Source organism: Pseudophryne corroboree, chromosome 4, assembly GCF_028390025.1.
Source record: "Pseudophryne corroboree isolate aPseCor3 chromosome 4, aPseCor3.hap2, whole genome shotgun sequence".
Classification (NCBI taxonomy): Eukaryota; Metazoa; Chordata; class Amphibia; order Anura; family Myobatrachidae; genus Pseudophryne; species Pseudophryne corroboree.
In genome coordinates, this window is record NC_086447.1 from 740,004,760 (window position 1) to 740,025,675 (window position 20,916).

Here is a 20,916-nt window from a genome sequence, read left to right on the forward strand (position 1 = left end):
CCTAAGTGTACTCCAGTGACCCCTAGTGGATGAAAAAGAAATTAGATTTCACTATGGTCTTTGTATAATTAGTTCCGCTGAGCAATAACAGGCATCCATGTGAGCAAAGCCGTGAGCAAACGCTAGTAACTTTACCATTACTACCAGTATTTCCTATGCAGAATTACATCCGGAAGCTATCAGTAGGTACTAAGTTTATTAAAGGATGAGTCCCACAAGTGTGAAGGATGTGTTAACGTGCATATCTTTAGTTAGAAATACAGTACTTTGGAATCACACACACACAAATGCTAAAACAACATCGTCTTTACAAAGACAACACATGAAATACAATGCTTCACACAAAGCTTGCTCGTCCTTGAGCACAGATATGAATGATGCATTCTTATAGATGGAGCGCTGCAGCATTGGAAACGTTGCATTTTGACATCTAATACTAAGCTGCAACAAGAGTAAACCATTACTAATTGCTCCCATTACAGTTCTTCAGACTCTTTCCTCAGCACAGGACTTTCCCGAATGGCTTATATAACAGCGACGCGTACTCAGTGCACCATTCCGCCGCTGAGGACGGGTTATCCTGCAACGTGCAAGGTCAGATATCCTCTGTGCTTTTGGGCTTTGTTGTATTATCCTATGTAAGAGTACATGCCCTCTGTGAGAAAGCTATGTACTAGTCCCTCCCTAACACCACTACCACTTCCGAGACACAGTGATCATATACTAAAACTCTTAAAAATAAAAACAGTTACTGCTATCTGACCAAAGTGTTCTAGTGAAACAGTATAACAGTGAATGATTAAATGAGATGCAATCGGAGAGATCTCACCTGTGCTTCCTAATGATGTATTTGGTGAAACGGGACAATAAAAAAATCTGTTAAAAATATTTTTAGTGTACTTAAGTACATATACTTTATAGAATTAATTGTTATTTAGTGGATCACACGTATTTTGTTCATTTATGATTCATGGAAATTAAGCTACATCCAGCACAAATAAGTGAATTCTGCGTTACCTATAAAATATAATTTGGGATTGCTACTGCTCCACTATTTCCTACCATACTGAAGCAAGGCCAATGATTTAAAGGAGACCTTTGCTTGTTGCAGTAAGGACACTGGCCTGGGTGTGTGGCCGGTTCTAGTGTAGAATACATAGCAGGTTATAATGATGAGAGTATAACTGCAGAAAGTTGGTGTAAGACAACACAATCAGGATTTTTTGCCCAAAGACAAGACTATGCTCCGATGGGAAAGCTGCTATCACAACTGGTGGACAAAGAACTAGTCCTGATTGGAGGACGGTGAGCACATGCATCTCCTCGCATCTATTCCCTGGGTATATTGGGTGGAGGAATCTTCACGGCTGAGGGTTCCACTCCCCAGATTTCAGTGGCATATTCACTAATGGTCCTGTCACTGGAGAACTTGCCAGAGCATGCAATGTTCTTGATCACCTTCTTGGTCCACTCCCTGAGGTTCTGCAACAGAGATACCAGTACATATGTTACATGCTATACAGAATGTGTTCTGCTATATTATCCAGACTATACTGACCGTCACAAAATATTTATAGCTAGATCTTACTATCTTACCATGTATAATTGGTCCACCTTTGCTTGGCATTTCATATAGTCTTCATAGTCTGCAAACACCTTAAACCTGTATAAAGATAATATATGTATATGTAACAACAACTTGAATCAGGCTCTTAGATGAATTTAGAAAAAGTAACCAGTCGCACAAGCATGATGTGTAGGATAACATCATCATTACACAGTATTATGGGCCTAATTCAGACCTGATCGCTGCTGTACGTTTTCGCACAGCGAGCGATCAGCTCTGAACTGCGCATGCGCCGCAGTGCATATGTGCATGCCAGAGAGCCGATGGCCACCTCAGCCCAGTGATCGTGTCTGCCTGACTGACAGGCAGAGGCAGTCGCTGGGCAGGAGGGTGCGGGCCGGCAGCGTTTGCCTCCTGTTTTGGGGACGCGGTCCGGGAAACATAGGCGTGCCCGGACCGCGCGGGCCGCGGCGGCTGCGTGACATCACATGCAGCCGATACGACCCAGGAAGCGACGAGTAGCGATGCTTTTGTACCTGTGCAGGGGGGCAGAGCCAGACATGCAGGACAGACTAGCCCTGTGCTGAGCGTCCTCCCCGCATGTCTGTGAAACTGACCATAGATGTGCTACATTTAGCACATCTACGATCAGGTCTGAATTAGGCCCTATCTGTAGTACAAAGTAACGTAATTCATCCTATCAAAATTTATTTCAACTTAATAAAAAAATAGAACATTTTAAAACATTCCCATAATGATTTCTGACTATAGGTCTGGACACAAGTATTTTCTTTGCTTTTTTTTTACACCAAAGCACACGTCTGTGCTGCATCTGCTGGTGTTTGGTGAGTATAGCATACCCCTTAGTACTAAAGGGGTAAGTCCACCTTCTCCTTACCTGTCATGGTTCATCAGCATATTGACAACATCCTTGAACAGGTCTGGTTCCCTGGGAGAAAAGCGGCCGTCTCTGATCTGATCAATCGCTTGCCGCAGCTCTGGGATCTTATCATAGTATTCTTTAGCATTGTACCTATGAAGAGGAAGATACGGTCATTGTTTACATGGACACTGCAATATCAAGATGGACCGAATGTACTAGACCCCATAATATGGACAACGAGAATGTGCAAAACATTGCAACATGTGAACCAAGTGTGTTCAGTCTTCATACATAAAGGGAAATATAGGTTATAGATTTATGGCACTTACTGTCTCTAACAAGCAGTTAATGTAGATGAATCTCACTAGGCAAATAGGTAGAAATCATTGTGGAATCTACCATGTATAGGCTGATAAACAACATGAATTCAATTCATAGACAATAGCAACAACAGCAATATTTATTTACCAATATATATTTTCTTTATATGAACCTCAAGCATAAATGGGTTTAGTATATTATCCCGGCATTCGGGATGTCAGCAGTCATATGACTGACCCCAGCATCTTACACCCGAGAATCCCGACATGTTTGTGGGGTAAGTAGGCTACCCCCCACCCCAACACACACACACACACACACTCTCTCTCTCTCTCTCTCTCTCTCTCTCACCCTGGTGGCGGCTAGGACTAAATTGCAGGGGTGGCGGCTACGACTAACCACCTTTGTAGTGCCTAACCCTACCCCCCACCATCCCCGAGCCCTAACCCTAATACCCACATCTATACTTACCTGTGGGACGTCGGTGTCCCGGCACCGGTCTTCTGAGCGATGCCGAGATTCCGGTGTCCCGACCACCAGGATGCCAAATGCATCCCACAATAATAATTAGTTTCATTACAGAAGAAAACAATGTTTCAGGCCAAACTAACCCTTTATCTTACAACACATACATACACATTCTTCTTCCTCTGCCATTCACCGCCTTCCCATCTCCCCCTATTCCTTCCATTTCTCCCTATTGTGCAGCAGTTGTTTTCTCTCTCTCTCTCTTGGGACCCCTTCTCTCTGCTCTGCCACCTTGTCCCCTTTCTCTCTCTACTGGCACCCCTCATCACTGCTCTGCCACCTTTTCCCCTCTCCTCTCTTCTAGCACACCTCTTCCTTTCTATCATCTTGTTCCATCTCTCTCTCTCCTGGCACTCCTCGTCCTCTCTATCATCTTGTTCCATCTCTCTCTCTCCTGGCACTCCTCGTCCTCTCTATCATCTTGTTCCATCTCTCTCTCTCCTGGCACTCCTCGTCCTCTCCGCCACCTTGTTCACTCTTCTTGTATTCCTTCTCTCTGCCTTTCTTTTCTCACTCTCCTGAGCTGTGTGTGTGTGTGTTCCTATTTAAAAGGACAGACAAGGAACATTGCCCACAAGCTTTGAGTAATTTTAATTCAAACTTTTACATCGAGAGCTGACATCTTAGGCCGGTCACACACTAGAATGATGTGTACCCGGACAATGGGGGTCATTCCGAGTTGATCGCTCGCTAGCAGTTTTTAGTAGCCGTGCAAACGCTATGCCGCCGCCCACTGGGAGTGTATTTTAGCTTAGCAGAAGTGTGAACGGTTGTATCGCAGAACGGCTACAAAATTTTGTGTGTCGTTTCAGAGTAGCTCAAAACCTACTCAGCGCTTGCGATCACTTCAGACTATTCAGTTCCGGATTTGACGTCACAAACACGCCCAGCGTTCGTCCAGCCACACCTGTGTTTTCCCAGCCACGCCTGCGGTTTTCCCTGGCACGCCTGCATTTTTCCGCACACTCCCTGAAAACGGTTAGTTGCCACCCAGAAACGCCCACTTCATGTCAATCACTCTGCGGCAAGCAGTGCGACTGAAATGCATCGTTAAACCCTGTGCAAAACTACATCGTTCGTTGTGCCCGTACGTCGCGCATGCGCATTGTGCCGCATGCGCAGAACTGCTGTTTTTTAGCCTGATCGCAGCGCTACAATCAAATTCAGCTAGCGATCAACTCGGATTGACCTCCAATATGCGAGTCGATGGGCTGACATATCGTATCCGCAGTACACATTAGAACAATGTATAAAGGATGGAACATCCTTCATTATACTACACAGTGCCGCATGCGATATCTTCTGGTTGGCCGAGCAACACGGCCGACTGGTAGATATCGCAAGCCACCGTGGGAGCGCGCAAATTGGGCATACACACTGAAAGATCCGGCTTATATGTCGTTCCGATTTGGCAGGAAACCATATTGGCCAGAGATCGCTCTAGTGTTTACCAGGCCTTCGTAATACCAGCCTTAAAGTGCACACCTCGCCCATTGAGTGAATGCACCATTGTACAGGCTTAATCAATATCCACAAGAGGATCCTATTAATTCACAAAGAGAAGTGTTTGTGCCTTAGTGACTGCACTGGATCCTGCTTTATTGTTTATATAGGTTCAGGCTACAAGGTAGTTCCCCTATGCAGGTGCTGGACCATCCAGCTGTAATACATACCCTTTCCTGTCAAGAGCCTCCACATCCTCCACTCTCATTCCAAAGATAAACAGATTTTCCTCGCCTGCCTCCTCTGCCATTTCCACATTGGCCCCATCCATTGTACCAATGGTAAGAGCACCATTCAGCATAAACTTCATGTTCCCGGTGCCAGAAGCCTCGGTGCCTGCAGTGGAGATCTGCTGAGATAGGTCAGCAGCAGGGATCACTGCAAGATACAAGACATAGTAAGCTCTCTCTGTGTAGTCACATAGTTGTACTTAGGAAAATATGACCTTTTACGTACGTACGGAAGGAAGGAAGGAAGGAAGGAAGGAAAGAAGGAAAGAAAGAAAGAAAGAAAGAAAGAAAGAAAGAAAGAAAGAAAGAAAGAAAGAAAGAAAGAAAGAAAGAAAGAAAGAAAGAAAGAAAGAAAGAAAGAAAGAAACCTGATGCAAACAAAGAAAGGACAGTCTTTGTCAGGTCTGCTGAGCTAGTGCAGACTATCAGACTAGTGCAGACTATCAGGGCACTTTTTCTCACTAGAAAAAAGCCACAGGTATATATCCAACCTGTGGCTCTCCAGCTGTTGTGAAACTACAAGTCCCAGCATGTCCTGCCACAGTTTTGGTATTAGGGAATGCTACAACTGTGGCAGGGCATCCTGTGATGTGTAGTTTCACAACAGCTCGAGAGTCACAGGTTGCCCAGGGTTGATGTAGACCACAGGTTCTCAAACTCAGTCCTCAGGACCCCTAAACAGTCCATGTTTTCCAGGTCTCCTCACAGAATCGCAAGTGAAATAATTAGCTCCAATTGTGGTATATTTTAAAATGTGTCAGTGAGTAATGACTACATCTGTGCACCTGCTAGGTGACATGGAAAACATGAACAGTTTGGGGTCCTGAGGACTGAGTTTGAGAACCAATGATCTAGTGCTTGAATACAACCTACAATATGAAGCAGCCAACCTACCTTTCTCAGCTAGAGACACACGGTAGTTCTCCAGGTATATAACCTTTAGTCTGTCCCCAACTACAGGATCATTGTTCACAATACCCGCAACAGATGTAATTAGTTTGATTATCATTTTCGCCATATGATACCCAGGAGCTGCCTGCAAAGCAACAGTCAACAGTCCAATCACACTTCTGGATTAACACAACAATTACTTAAATTGGGAAGAACAGAAATGTGTTCTTGAATTGTTTCATTTAATTTTGTTACATCATATAATTGCATACATTTCCCGGCAGACTGTATACTGATTACTGAAAAAAGTATAAATGCAGAACGTACCTTTCCTCCAATCATAACTGTTCTTGGCACAAATGTTTTGGAAGGATCTTTTTTGATCCCTGAAAAAATGGCAATGTGTTACATTAAAAGAAATCCTACATTAGCAAAGAACCGACACACACACACATAATACAAGTACACTACAGTCAGATTCATACATACATTGGCCAATGAAGCATTAGTATTGTGACTATGGTTTTAACTAACAATTCTTAGCAGATGAAAACCAAACAATTCCTGGCGCTGTGATTACATAGATGTGTAAGCTGCTCTCTCAGGGGCAATTGGTTTTTTGCCCCTAAAATCGAAACTAAGAAAACACAAACGAGAGAGCGCTATTCACATCCAAAGTGGATTTTTATTTTTACAATTCAAATAACTCTGAACTTAATGCCGGCCGGCAGTACATAAACATATATTAAAAATATCAATATGACCGTAAAATCCTAAAAACCAATAAATCACTGATTATCATCAAATTGATTCCATGCATATGCATATGTAGGTATAACCGTCCCACTTATATGGATTATTTTCCTTATTCCTCAAATATCCAGAATTTAAAATATATTTCCAATAAGCCGGATACTCTGTATATAACTTGTGTCCAACAATGTACATATCAATTGTACTCAGATACGCTGCTCAACAGCTTCCCAGCCTCATACTGGAACATATGGATGAGTGTTAGCTTTTATAATACTTCTGTCCATAAATCCGTTAGTCTGATTGATGAAACATGTGTTAATAATATTATATAAAGTGCATCCTTGCTCCCAGCTGGTTAGTGGGTTAAAGTGATTAATGCAAAGCTGATTTATAAGTAATAGTCACTGTGCTGCAGCAATCTGTGAATAAAAAGTAGGTATACCATACATGCGCCTCTGTTTGATCACGGTGCAGGTGATATTCCTCCTGGCTAATTTCTCATAAATAGCCTTTTATGGAGTGGATACAACCATACGCTTTAGCCACGGAAACAGGCTTTGCCCTCCCGGCCGGTGCTCGTATTCTCTGCCTTATCTGGAGTCCGTGGGCAGATGAATGATCCAGCGCTCCCCTCCTGCAAGGGTATAGTACGGCCGACCAGCTGATATCTTTCCGTCCGCTGTAGTCTGTGGTTTGTAACCGGAGGTACTGACAGACGCGTTTCCCCGCCTACTAACAAGCATCGGCAGCTTCCTCAGTGTCATGACACCTGCACCGTGATCAAACAGAGGCGAATGTATGGTATACCTACTTTTTATTCACAGATTGCTGCAGCACAGTGACTATTACTTATAAATCAGCTTTGCATTAATCACTTTAAACCACTATCCAGCTGGGAGCAAGGATGCACTTTATATAATATTATTAACACATGTTTCATCAATCAGACTAACGGATTTATGGACAGAAGTATTATAAAAGCTAACACTCATCCATATGTTCCAGTATGAGGCTGGGAAGCTGTTGAGCAGCGTATCTGAGTACAATTGATACATTGTTGGACACAAGTTATATACAGAGTATCCGGCTTATTGGAAATATATTTTAAATTCTGGATATTTGAGGAATAAGGAAAATAATCCATATAAGTGGGACGGTTATACCTATATATGCATATGCATGGAATCAATTTGATTATAATCAGTGATTTATTGGTTTTTAGGATTTTACGGTCATATTGATATTTTTTATATATGTTTATGTACTGGCGGCCGGCATTAAGTTCAGAGTTATTTGAATTGTAAAAATAAAAATCCACTTTGGATGTGAATAGCGCTCTCTCGTTTGTGTTTTCTTAATTCTTAGCAGAGACAATGAAATCTCTGAACAACCGAAAGAGGACAGGCAATACCAGGTCTATACATCCTGTGGTCTCTAGCTTTTGGGAAACTACAAGTCCCAGCATGCATGTGCATATTATACAAATTATACCTTCAATGTATATATAACAGACGTGTTGGTTCAGTGGATAACAATGCTACTTCACAGCACTGAGGTCATGGGTTCAATCCTAGCCAAGCGTGTATGTTCTCCCTGTATTTTTATGGGTGTCCCGCAGATACACTGGTTTCCTCCCACAATCCAAAAACATTACTGAGGTTCAACTGACTTCTGGCAAAAAAAAATAACCCTAGTGTGCAGGTCTAGTCTACGTGTGGTAGGGAATACACATTGCAAGCTCCAATGAACTAGCACTGATGTGAAGGACTGACATTTTCTCTATAAAGCGCTGAGTAATATTTGTGCACTATATAATAAGATTTTACTCACCGGTAAATCTATTTCTCGTAGTCCGTAGTGGATGCTGGGAACTCCGAAAGGACCATGGGGAATAGCGGCTCCGCAGGAGACTGGGCACAACTAAAAGAAAGCTTTTAGACTACCTGGTGTGCACTGGCTCCTCCCACTATGACCCTCCTCCAAGCCTCAGTTAGGATACTGTGCCCGGAAGAGCTGACACAATAAGGAAGGATTTTGAATCCCGGGTAAGACTCATACCAGCCACACCAATCACACCGTATAACTCGTGATACCATATCCAGTTAACAGTATGAAAAATAACTGAGCCTCTCAACAGATGGCTCATAACAATAACCCTTTAGTTAACAATAACTATATACAAGTATTGCAGACAATCCGCACTTGGGATGGGCGCCCAGCATCCACTACGGACTACGAGAAATAGATTTACCGGTGAGTAAAATCTTATTTTCTCTAACGTCCTAGTGGATGCTGGGAACTCCGAAAGGACCATGGGGATTATACCAAAGCTCCCAAACGGGCGGGAGAGTGCGGATGACTCTGCAGCACCGAATGAGAGAACTCAAGGTCCTCCTCAGCCAGGGTATCAAATTTGTAGAATTTAGCAAACGTGTTTGCCCCTGACCAAGTTGCACCTCGGCAAAGTTGTAAAGCCGAGACCCCTCGGGCAGCCGCCCAAGATGAGCCCACTTTCCTCGTTGAATGGGCTTTTACTGATTTAGGATGCAGCAATCCAGCCGCAGAATGCTCCAGCTGAATTGTGCTACAAATTCAGCGAGCAATAGTCTGCTTAGAAGCAGGAGCACCTATTTTGTTGGGTGCCTACAGGATAAAAAGCGAGTCAGTTTTCCTGACTCCAGCCGTCCTGGAAATATAATTTTTTAAGGCCCTGACTACGTCCAGTAACTTGGAATCTTCCAAGTCCCTAGTAGCCGCAGGCACTACAATAGGTTGGTTCAAGTGAAAAGCTGATACCACCTTAGGGAGAAACTGGGGACGAGTCCTCAATTCTGCCCTATCCATATGGAAAATCAGATAAGGGCTTTTACCTGACAAAGCCGCCCATTCTGACACACGCCTGGCCGAAGCCAAGGCCAATAACATGACCACTTTCCACGTGAGATATTTCAAATCCACAGTTTTAAGTGGCTCAAACCAATGTGATTTTAGGAAACTCAACACCACGTTGAGATCCCAAGGTGCCACAGGAGGCACAAAAGGGAGCTGAATATGTAGCACTCCCTTTACAAATGTCTGAACTCCAGGCAGTGAAGCCAGTTCTTTCTGGAAGAAAATCGACAGAGCCGAAATCTGGACCTTAATGGAACCCAAGTTTAGGCCCATAGTCACTCCTGACTGTAGGAAGTGCAGAAAACGACCCAGCTGAAATTCCTCTGTTGGGGCCTTCCTGGCCTCACACCACGCAACATATTTTCGCCAAATACGGTGATAATGGTTTGCGGTTACTTCTTTCCTGGCTTTTATCAGCGTAGGAATGACTTCCTCCGGAATGCCCTTTTCCTTTAGGATCCGGAATTCAACCGCCATGCCGTCAAACGCAGCCACGGTAAGTCTTGGAACAGACAGGGCCCCTGCTGTAGCAGATCCTGTCTGAGCGGTAGAGGCCATGGGTCCTCTGATATCATTTCTTGAAGTTCTGGGTACCAAGCTCTTCTTGGCCCATCCGGAACCACGAGTATCGTTCTTACTCCTCGTTTTCTTATTATTCTCAGTACCTTTGGTATGAGAGGCAGAGGAGGGAATACATGAACCGACTGGTACACCCACGGTGTCACTAGAGCGTCCACAGCTATTGCCTGAGGGTCCCTTGACCTGGCGCAATATCTAGTTTTTTGTTGAGGCGGGACGCCATCATGTCCACCTGTGGCCTTTCCCAACGGTTTACCAACAGTTGGCAGACTTCTGGATGAAGTCCCCACTCTCCTGGGTGTAGGTCGTGTCTGCTGAGGAAGTCTGCTTCCCAGTTGTCCACTCCCGGAATGAACACTGCTGACAGTGCTAAGACGTGATTTTCCGCCCATCGGAGAATCCTTGTGGCTTCTGCCATCGCCATCCTGCTTCTTGTGCCGCCCTGTCGGTTTACATGGGCGACTGCCATGATGTTGTCTGATTGGATCAGTACCGGCTGGTTTTGAAGCAGAGGCCTTGCCAGACTTAAGGCATTGTAAATGGCCCTCAGTTCCAGAATATTTATGTGTAAGGACGACTCCTGACTTGACCAAAGTCCTTGGAAATTTCTTCCCTGTGTGACTGCCCCCCAGCCTCGAAGGCTGGCATCCGTGGTTACCAGGACCCAGTCCTGTATGCCGAATCTGCGGCCCTCTTGAAGATGAGCACTCTGCAGCCACCACAGTAGAGATACCCTGGTCCTTGGAGACAGGGTAATCAGCCGATGCATCTGAAGATGCGATCCCGACCACTTGTCCAAGAGGTCCCACTGAAAGGTTCTTGCATGGAACCTGCCGAATGGAATTTTGCTTCGTAAGAAGCTACCATTTTTCCCAGGACTCGTGTGCAGTGATGCACCGATACCTGTTTTGGTTTCAGGAGGTCTCTGACTAGAGATGACAGCTCCTTGGCTTTCTCCTGCGGGAGAAACACTTTTTTCTGTTCTGTGTCCAGAACCATCCCCAGGAACAGTAGGCGTGTGGTAGGAACCAGCTGTGACTTTGGAATGTATAGAATCCATCCGTGCTGTTGTAGCACTTCCCGAGATAGTGCTACTCCGACCAACAACTGCTCCTTGGACCTCGCCTTTATAAGGAGATCGTCCAAGTACGGGATAATTAAAACTCCCTTTTTCGAAGGAGTATCATCATTTCTGCCATTACCTTGGTAAAGACCCTCGGTGCCGTGTACAGTCCAAACGGCAGTGTTTGGAATTGGTAATGGCAATCCTGTACCACAAATCTGAGGTACTCCTGGTGAGGATGGTAAATGGGGATATGTAGGTAAGCATCCTTGATGTCCAGGGATACCATGTAATCCCCCTCCTCCATGCTTGCAATAACCGCCCTGAGCGATTCCATCTTGAACTTGAATTTTTTTATGTATGTGTTCAAGGATTTCAAATTTAAAATGGGTCTCACCGAACCGTCCGGTTTCGGTACCACAAACAGTGTGGAATAGTAACCCCGTCCTTGTTGAAGTAGGGGCACCTTGACTATCACCTGCTGGGAATACAGCTTGTGAATTGCCTCTAGCACAGCCTCCCTGCCTGAGGGAGTTGTCGGCAAGGCAGATTTGAGGAAACGGCGGGGGGGAGACGCCTCGAATTCCAGCTTGTACCCCTGAGATACTACTTGAAGGATCCAGGGATCCACCTGTGAGCGAGCCCACTGATCGCTGAAATTTTTGAGGCGGCCCCCCACCGTACCTGGCTACGCCTGTGGAGCTCCCGCGTCATGCGGTGGACCCAGAGGAAGCGGGGGAAGAATTTTGATTCTGGGAACTGGCTGACTGGTGCAGCTTTTTCCCTCTTCCCTCGTCTCTGTGCAGAAAGGAAGCGCCTTTTACCCGCTTGCTTTTCTGAAGCCGAAAGGACTGTACCTGATAATACAGTGCTTTCTTAGGCTGTGAGGAAACCTGAGGTAAAAATTTTTTTCTTCCCAGCTGTTGCTGTGGATACGAGGTCCCAGAGACCATCCCCAAACAATTCCTCACCCTTATAAGGCTCTATGTGCCTTTTAAAGTCAGCATCACCTGTCCAGTGTCGGGTCTCTAATACCCTCCTGACAGAATGGACATTGCATTAATTCTGGATGCCAGCCGGCAAAATATCCCTCTGTGCATCCCTCATATATAAGACAACGTCTTATGTTCGCAAAATAGTATCCCTGTTTGACAGGGTCACAGACCACGCTGCAGCAGCACTATCTGCAGGTCTCAGTCTAGTACCTGAGTGTGTAAATACAGACTTCAGGATAGCCTCCTGCTTTTTATCAGCAGGTACCTTCAAAGTGGCCGTATCCTAAGTCGGCAGTGCCACCTTTTTTGACAAACGTGTGAGCGCCTTATCCACCCTAGGGGATATCTCCCAGCGTAACTTATCCTCTGGCGGGAAAGGGTACGCCATCAGTAACTTTTTAGAAATTACCAGTTTCTTATCGGGGGAACCCACGCTTTTTCACACTTCATTCACTCATTTGATGGGGAAACAAAACACTGCCTGCTTTTTCTCCCCAAACATAAAACCCTTTTTTAGTGGTACTTGGGTTAATGTCAGAAATGTGTAACACATTTTTTATTGCCGGGATCATGTAACGGATGTTCCTAGTGGATTGTGTATATGTCTCAACCTCGTCGACACTGGAGTCAGACTCCGTGTCGACATCTGTGTCTGCCATCTGAGGGAGCGGGCGTTTTTGAGCCCCTGATGGCCTTTGAGACGCCTGGGCAGGCGCGGGCTGAGAAGCCGGCTGTCCCATAGCTGTTACGTCATCCAGCCTTTTATGTAAGGAGTTGACACTGTCGGTTTATACCTTCCACCTATCCATCCACTCTGGTGTCGGCCCCACAGGGGGCGACATCACATTTATTGGCATCTGCTCTGCCATCACATAAGCCTCCTCATCAAACGTGTCGACACAGCCGTACCGACACACCGCACACACACAGGGAATGCTCTGACTGAGGACAGGACCCCACACAGCCCTTTGGGGAGACAGAGAGAGAGTATGCCAGCACACACCAGAGCGCTATATAATTTAGGGATTAACACTATATTGAGTGAATTTTTCCCCCAATAGCTGCTTGTATATACAATATTGCGCATAAATTTAGTGCCCCCCCTCTCTTTTTAACCCTTTGAGCCTGCAAACTACAGGGGAGAGCCTGGGGAGCTGTCTTCCAGCTGCACTGTGAAGAGAAAATGGCGCCACTGTGCTGAGGGAGATAGCTCCGCCCCTTTTTTGCAGACTTTTCTCCCGCTTTTTTATGGATTTTGGCAGGGGTATTTATCACATATATAGCCTCTGGGGCTATATATTGTGATATATTTGCCAGCCAAGGTGTTTTTATTGCTGTTCAGGGCGCCCCCCTCCAGCGCCCTGCACCCTCAGTGACCGGAGTGTGAAGTGTGCATGAGGAGCAATGGCGCACAGCTGCAGTGCTGTGCGCTACCTTGGTGAAGACTGATGTCTTTTGCCGCCGATTTTCCGGACCTCTTCTTGCTTCTGGCTTGGTAAGGGGGACGGCGGCGCGGCTCCGGGAACGAACACCAAGGCCAGTTCCATGCGGTCGATCCCTCTGGAGCTAATGGTGTCCAGTAGCCTAAGAAGCCCAAGCTAGCTGCAAGCAGGTAGGTTCGCTTCTTCTCCCCTTAGTCCCTCGATGCAGTGAGCCTGTTGCCAGCAGGTCTCACTGTAAAATAAAAAACCTAAAATAAACTTTCTTTCTAGGAGCTCAGGAGAGCCCCTAGTGTGCATCCAGCTCGGCCGGGCACAGAAATCTAACTGAGGCTTGGAGGAGGGTCATAGTGGGAGGAGCCAGTGCACACCAGGTAGTCTAAAAGCTTTCTTTTAGTTGTGCCCAGTCTCCTGCGGAGCCGCTATTCCCCATGGTCCTTTCGGAGTTCCCAGCATCCACTAGGACGTTAGAGAAAAATAATTATAAGTAATAAATGGGCACTCACAGGTCCTAAAAAATGATGCTTGTTAGGAGTTAGCAGCAGCAATGTTTACAAGTAACAGACTCCTTTCTCAGTCTCAGTGGAGTCTCATACTCTAAACATTAGTGCTGAGACCTAGGAAGCATCACTGTAAGTCCCGTTAGTCCCACTGTGGGCCTATATTCATTATCATTTCTGCTTTGCATTGTGGGGCACCTGGGAAATGTATTTTGTAAGGAGTGCTTTCCAAAATCCCAGATGTACAAAAATACATTCTCTTGCTTTGAAAGAGCCACCAACTTATATTGACCTGCCTAAAGGAATAAGTACAAGTGTGTTAGTGTCAGTGTAGCAGTTTCTATTCACAATTCCCTCCCTAAAGGAGGATTCAGGACAGGTATAATCCCCTGATTTTACCTATGTGTATGAATGGGTAAAATGCATAGGGGGTAATTCCAAGTTGATCGCAGCAGGATTTTTGATAGCAATTGGGCAAAACCATGTGCACTGCAGGGGAGGCAGATATAACATGCGCAGAAAGAGTTAGATTTGGGTGGGTTATTTTATTTCTGTGCAGGGTAAATACTGGCTGCTTTATTTTTACACTGCAAATTAGATTGCAGATTGAACACACCACACCAAAATCTAACTCTCTCTGCACATGTTATATCTGCCTCCCCTGCAGTGCACATGGTTTTGCCCAATTGCTAACAAAAATCCTGCTGCGATCAACTTGGAATTACTCCCATAGTGTTGGATGATAGCAGGATACTTACGGTTGTACAAAGTTATGATATGTAAACAATTTAGGAGTTGCCTTTTATATTCATGGATTCTTTTGACTTGTAAGTCAAACAAGGAAGAAGGGTTGATCTTAATGTTGTATTCCTTCTCCAAGTAAGCAGAGAACTTCAGTTTGTTTTCCTGGCACAGACAAAGCAGAATAGGTAATAGAGGACAAGCACCACTTCAAAGGAAAACAAACAAGATGCTTTACAGACTTGTAACAAAGCTTAAAACAAATGCACGATGTCTGCTGTTTGCTGCAGTTCCCCACAGCTGTAATCTCTAGTGGTGTGGAGGATCTGATTGGCTAGGCAGCCTGCTGTACTGAAATCACACGCATACAGATGTGCCCACTTACAGTACATCTAGCCTCCTTTCATTTAAACAGACCATCTAGTAACGCCATGCTGTGCTGTGACTCAGTAGCGCCAATCATCTTTATGGGCTACTTACTCGCAAAACAATGCTAATAGGATGTGCAAGCAGCTTATGCTGATTAAAATGATATGCGACATGTCTATGTTCTGTGTGTGGCTGTATCTGCATACGAAATACGCAACACAGTTTTCCCACAGAACATTGTAACGTACCATTTTGTATGCAGTTACAGCCACAGACGCACACAGAATATAGTCATGCTGTATATCATTTTAATCAGCAGAGTATGCGTCTAATTCACATAGAGACGCGAATAAGACACAATTTTGGCAAAAAAGAAATTCGACACGAACGGAGTTGTACAGTACCTGCTAACTCACTCACGCCAGGCATCTCCCTCTAGATGGCGTATTGAGGCAAGATGTAAGAGGACATATCTGTAATGCTCCACAGTAATATGTTTATATATGGCCTGCCTACACATGTTGTATATCAGACACCAAAATAATGAATGTTTTATAGTAATGCTATAACTTTTAACACTTTCAAACATAATTGTTTGGTATCAGTCAGGGGTAGACAGCTGCACTTCTCCAGCTAATGCAGTACTAATATCATAGCAAGCTGGGAGCTTAATAACAGCTGGTGAGCAGTAGTTTCTGTGCCAAAGGAAGCTGCCAATTACTCACAATGGGAAACATAAGGGTCATTCTGTCCTCATAGAAAGACCAGTGAACTATAATGTCGCCACAATGATTGGCTTGGGGCTGTGGTGAGCAAAAAACACTCTGGGGACAGCGCCTGGCCCTCATAGGGTCACATGCAGCCCATCTAACCACACACCTCCCAACATTCCAGGAAGGACAAAATGCTCTCTCTGTTCCTGGACTTTCCTCTTAATTTATGATTGCCATCACCTGTAGAGAAACACCTTTCTCATCAATGACCTAGTCCACCACAGGTGACAGTAATCATACATTAAGAGGGAGGACCAGGAGCAGGGCATTTTGTCCCTCCTGGAATGGGTCATGTTGGGAGGTATGAAGCCCAAGTAATGTGCCATCTTCCCAGTGATTCTAATGTTTCTTAATACAGTGTGCTTACTTCTTTTCCCTAGCGGCTAGACCAGTTAGCTATAAGGGAAAACCCCCTGTATTTGTGCTGTTCTTAGACTTTTATGTGATGCTTCTCTAAAAAGGAAATGTGGTCACTTGTAAGATAACTGAAAATGCCATTTTGTCCCCTATAATGGGGAATTTGCCTCTGGTTGCTTATCATGGCTCATACTGCCATGGACAGACATGAGGTTATATAAATGTAAATCCAACAAAGGTGGCCTGTCCTCTCTGTGATATATGTGACTGATCCCACAAGTATACCCTCCACATCCTGCCATCATACACCTGGTGTCATATGCCTGCAGCCGTACGGAGCACAATTACCTGCTTGATTTTAGCTATATCATGCACAAAGCTCTCGTCGTCTACAAAGTCCAACAGTTTCCTCAGCTGGGTCAAGTCAGTGACAAAGTCTTCACCAATTTTCTGCAGAGAAATAAAAAACACCAGAAATGCTTATTGGCAGGACTTCACAGTGGAAAAATATAATCCCTGTGTTAAGCCCCTCAATAAATCGGTCAATACACTTTGCTACATTACATCATTATCCCTGTGGATCGAACCCGAAGAAGAAAAATACATTATTATAGCAAATATATTGTATGTGTAGCTTTTAGAATGATAAGGCCTAATAAAACCATTTTGCATAGGTCTTCAACCTGTGGCCCTCCAGCTGCCATGGAACTACACATCATACTTGCCTACTCTCCCGGAATGGCCGGGAGGCTCCCGAAAATCGGGTGACCCTCCCGGCCCCCCGGAAGAGCAGGCAAGTCTCCCGATTTGAGGGGTCCCCGCTGCCCGTCCGCCCACTTTGTGTGTAAAGTGGGCTGTCCGGGCAGTCGATGACGCGATTCTTGCAGAATCGCGTCATCATAGCCACGCCCCCTGCAGTGTAATGCCGGTGATCGCGGCATTACAGAGCAGGGGGTGGGGGGGGAGGGCTTGGCTTAAAGAAGGAGTCACCGTAACCCCGCCCTGCCCTTGCTCCGCCCCCATCCCGCCTCCGGACCACCCCCTCCTTACGTCACAGCGCTCCCCGGCCTGCCTGTTGAGCCGACCTGGCTGCTCTCTCCCGCAGAGAGCAGCCAGAATGTCGGTAAGTATGCTACACATCCCAGCATGCCCTGCCTCAGCTGTAGCAGGCCTTAATAGCAAAACTGTGGCATGCTGGGATATGTAGTTCCACGGCAGCTGGAGGGCCGCAGGATAAAGACCCATGCATTATAGCCTCATGTTGCATGTGAATTACATTTTTTTGTTTTAGTTGTTATTCATACTGCCTCCACTAGGGGGCTGTATGACAGCACTTTACCTCGGCAATAATATCAGCTAGGCCTGGGTTGCACAACATCAGCCATCTCCTTGGGGTGATGCCGTTTGTCTTGTTCTGAAATTTCTGTGGCTCTTGATCGTAGAAATCCTTGAAGCTGTAACACAACATGTTTTTTTAAATGAAAGCCCTGTCAGCAGGAACTCCTGAGTGAGCCACCAATATGTGGGAAAAACGATTGCTCAGAAATTGATAATAACAAAATTAAAGATTCATGCAATTTACATGAGAATATCACATGTTTTTCCAGTCTCTCGAATACAAAGCTGGAAACACTGACATTACTACAATTGTCAGTTCTAAAGTGTAGCTGCCATCTACCTACACAGGGTGGAAGTAATAGCTTCAGAGGCTGAGAACGCAGCTAATTAATTCACAATGACCTAGTGACCTTACTGAGGCTTTACTCTAGTTTCATAGTAGTGAACAGGACTTGTGCATTAAGTGTGCACATAGATTGACAGACCGCATGGTAAGTTATTACCGGTAGACATAACAAGCTAATGTTTTGTAATTTATAAGAGCCATTCACCAGTTATTTGGACCTTCTGAGTCTATGGCCAACCATGCTTAAAAAACATTAGTACTCCAGATAGTGAGGTACCTGCTCATCTCACGGGTACTCACACTGAGTTCTTCACTATCTCTGAGTGGATCCTCGCCACACCATTCACTGCATGAGATCCAATCACACAAAGATGAGCCATATTTATCCTTTTACAATCCCCTTCTTCAATGACGGACATCCTGCGCAGACGATCCATATCGCCAGGATACATGGCTGCCACTTCCTGTAAATGCCCAGAGAGACATACAGTTATATACGCAGGTCTGGTGTTGGATAACACAAGGTCATTCACTGAATGCACAAGTCAGTGACTGCATGAGACAAACAGTTATATACGGTCTGGTGTAATACAGATAACACAGGGTCATTCACTCAATGCACAAGTCAGTGACTGCAAGAGACAGTTATATACGCAGGTCTGGTGTTATACAGATAACACAGGGTCATTCACTAAATGCACAAGTCAGTTAAGAGACAGTTATATACGCAGGTCTGGTGTAATACAAATAACACAGGGTCATTCACTCAATGCACAAGTCAGTGACTGCAAGAGACAGTTATATACGCAGGTCTGGTGTTATACAGATAACACAGGGTCATTCACTCAATGCACAAGTCAGTGACTGCAGGAGACAGACTGTTATATATGTATGTCTCCTGCAGTCACTCACTTGTGCATTTAGTGACTGACCCTGTGTTATCTGTATAACACCAGAACTGCGTATGTAATATATGCAGGTCTAGTGTTAGATAACACAGGGTCATTCACTAAATGCACAAGTCAGTGACTGCAGGAGACGGACAGTTATATACGCAGGTCTGGTGTTATACAGATAACACAGGGTCATTCACTAAATGCACAAGTCAGTTACTGCAGGAGTCGTTCAGAAATAAATGCAGGTCTGGTGTTATACAGATAACATCATTCACTAAATGCACAAGTCAGTGATTTCAGGATACAGACAGTTATATATGGTCTGGTGTTATACAGATAACACAGGGTCATTCACTAAGGGGCCAATTCAGACCTGATCACTAGGCTGCACTTTCTCACAGCCTGCGATCAGATCTGAACTGCGCATGCGTATGCACTGCAATGCGCAGGCGCGACGGACTGCAGCAACGGGGATCACCGGTCAGCGACGGGATGGTGCAAAAATTCCGAACACACCGGCAATCGCAAGGAGATTGACAGGAAGAGGCCGTATGTCGGTGCAACTGACCATTTTCAAGGAGTGTCCGGGAAAACTCCGGAGGAACCTGGCGTTTGGAGGGAGGGTTTCTGACGTCAGCTCTGGTCTCAATCTTGCACAAACTTATGTTTGTGCAGCTCTCCAGCAAAAGCGAATGCACACCTGCACACACACCATGGGGGTCATTCCGACCTGATCATAGCACAGCTATGATCACTTACACTGACATGCGGGGGGGAAGCCCAGCACAGGGCTAGTCCGGCCCTCATGTCAGGCAGGACCCCCCTGCACAAGTACAAAAGCATCACACAGCGGGGATGCTTTTGTACTTTTAGAGTAATTCCCGGCCAGCGCAGCTCCGGTGGCTGGCTGGGAGTTACTCGTCACTGCCCAGGTCGCAGCAGCTGCATGTGAAGTCATGCAGCCGCTGCGCCCCGCCCCGGCCACGCCTGCATTGACCGGACCACGCCCACAAAACAGCGGCCAAACTCCGCCGTGCCGCCCCCTCCTGCCCAGCGATCGCCTCTGCCTGTCAATCAGGTAGAGGCGATCGCTAGGCAACGACAGCCGTCGGCGCCGCATGCGCAGTTCTGACCTGATCACTGCGCTGTGATGAACTGCAGCGAGCGATCAGGTCAGAATGACCCCCCATACCCTCTCCCTGTAGGCGGCGACTACCTGATCGCAGGGATGCAAAAAACACACCCTAGCGATCAGGTCTGAATTACCCCAAAATGCACAAGTCAGTGACTGCAGGAGACGGACTTGGGCCTAATTCAAGGTTGATTGCAAAAGTAAAATCTCTCTCTAATGGGTAAAACCATGTGCAGTGCAGGGAAAGAGGGGCAGATATAACATGTGCAGAGAGAGTTCTGCTTTATTTTTACACTGCAATTTAGATTTCAGTGTGAACACACCCCACCCAAATCTAACTCTCTCTGCACATGTTACATCAGCCCCACCAGCAGTGCACATGGTTTTGCCCACTAGAGGAAGATTTTGCTTTTGCAATCAACCTTGAATTAGGCCCTCAATTCTAGCTGATTCTGTGTGCTTTTTCTCCCCTTACACATTATTGAGGCGCTGACTGTGTCACAGCTAAGCTGCAGGCTATACAAAGCACATTTAGGGCATGCTAAATTGTAATGTGTAATTAATGTGGCTCTACACGTACAATCATCAGTATTGCAGGCCATTAGTTTCACATAGTGCCACATGTCATGCCATCATGTATATGAAACATAAATGCATTTCGAAATACAGAAAAATCAGTATCTAAAATACTCCTGGTTCCAAGCATTACGTGACAGAAAAAGTTGAGATGAGTGTAATACCGCTTTTCCATTAGCTAAATTTACCCGTGTTTTTGCACGGGGGCGCGCATCGACGCGGGTTTCTAGTTAGTGGAAAC

At 45.5% G+C, this 20,916-nt stretch overlaps 1 protein-coding gene across 1 annotated transcript in view; it reads right to left on the bottom strand.

Annotated features, from left to right (window-relative positions):
* Positions 1 to 223: 223 nt before the first annotated feature.
* PYGB (glycogen phosphorylase B) overlaps positions 224 to 20,916 on the bottom strand; it is a 194,698-nt gene continuing 174,005 nt past the window's right edge. Inside the window, exons 11-20 of the mRNA XM_063918124.1 lie at positions 18,372 to 18,535; positions 17,727 to 17,841; positions 16,736 to 16,837; positions 14,906 to 15,053; positions 6,251 to 6,309; positions 5,927 to 6,068; positions 4,973 to 5,180; positions 2,466 to 2,600; positions 1,597 to 1,663; positions 224 to 1,482 (exon numbers count right to left, since the gene is read on the bottom strand). Coding sequence (XP_063774194.1) covers positions 1,330 to 1,482; positions 1,597 to 1,663; positions 2,466 to 2,600; positions 4,973 to 5,180; positions 5,927 to 6,068; positions 6,251 to 6,309; positions 14,906 to 15,053; positions 16,736 to 16,837; positions 17,727 to 17,841; positions 18,372 to 18,535 — 1,293 coding nt within the window. The 3' untranslated portion in view covers positions 224 to 1,329. The remainder of the gene's footprint in view (positions 1,483 to 1,596; positions 1,664 to 2,465; positions 2,601 to 4,972; positions 5,181 to 5,926; positions 6,069 to 6,250; positions 6,310 to 14,905; positions 15,054 to 16,735; positions 16,838 to 17,726; positions 17,842 to 18,371; positions 18,536 to 20,916) is intronic.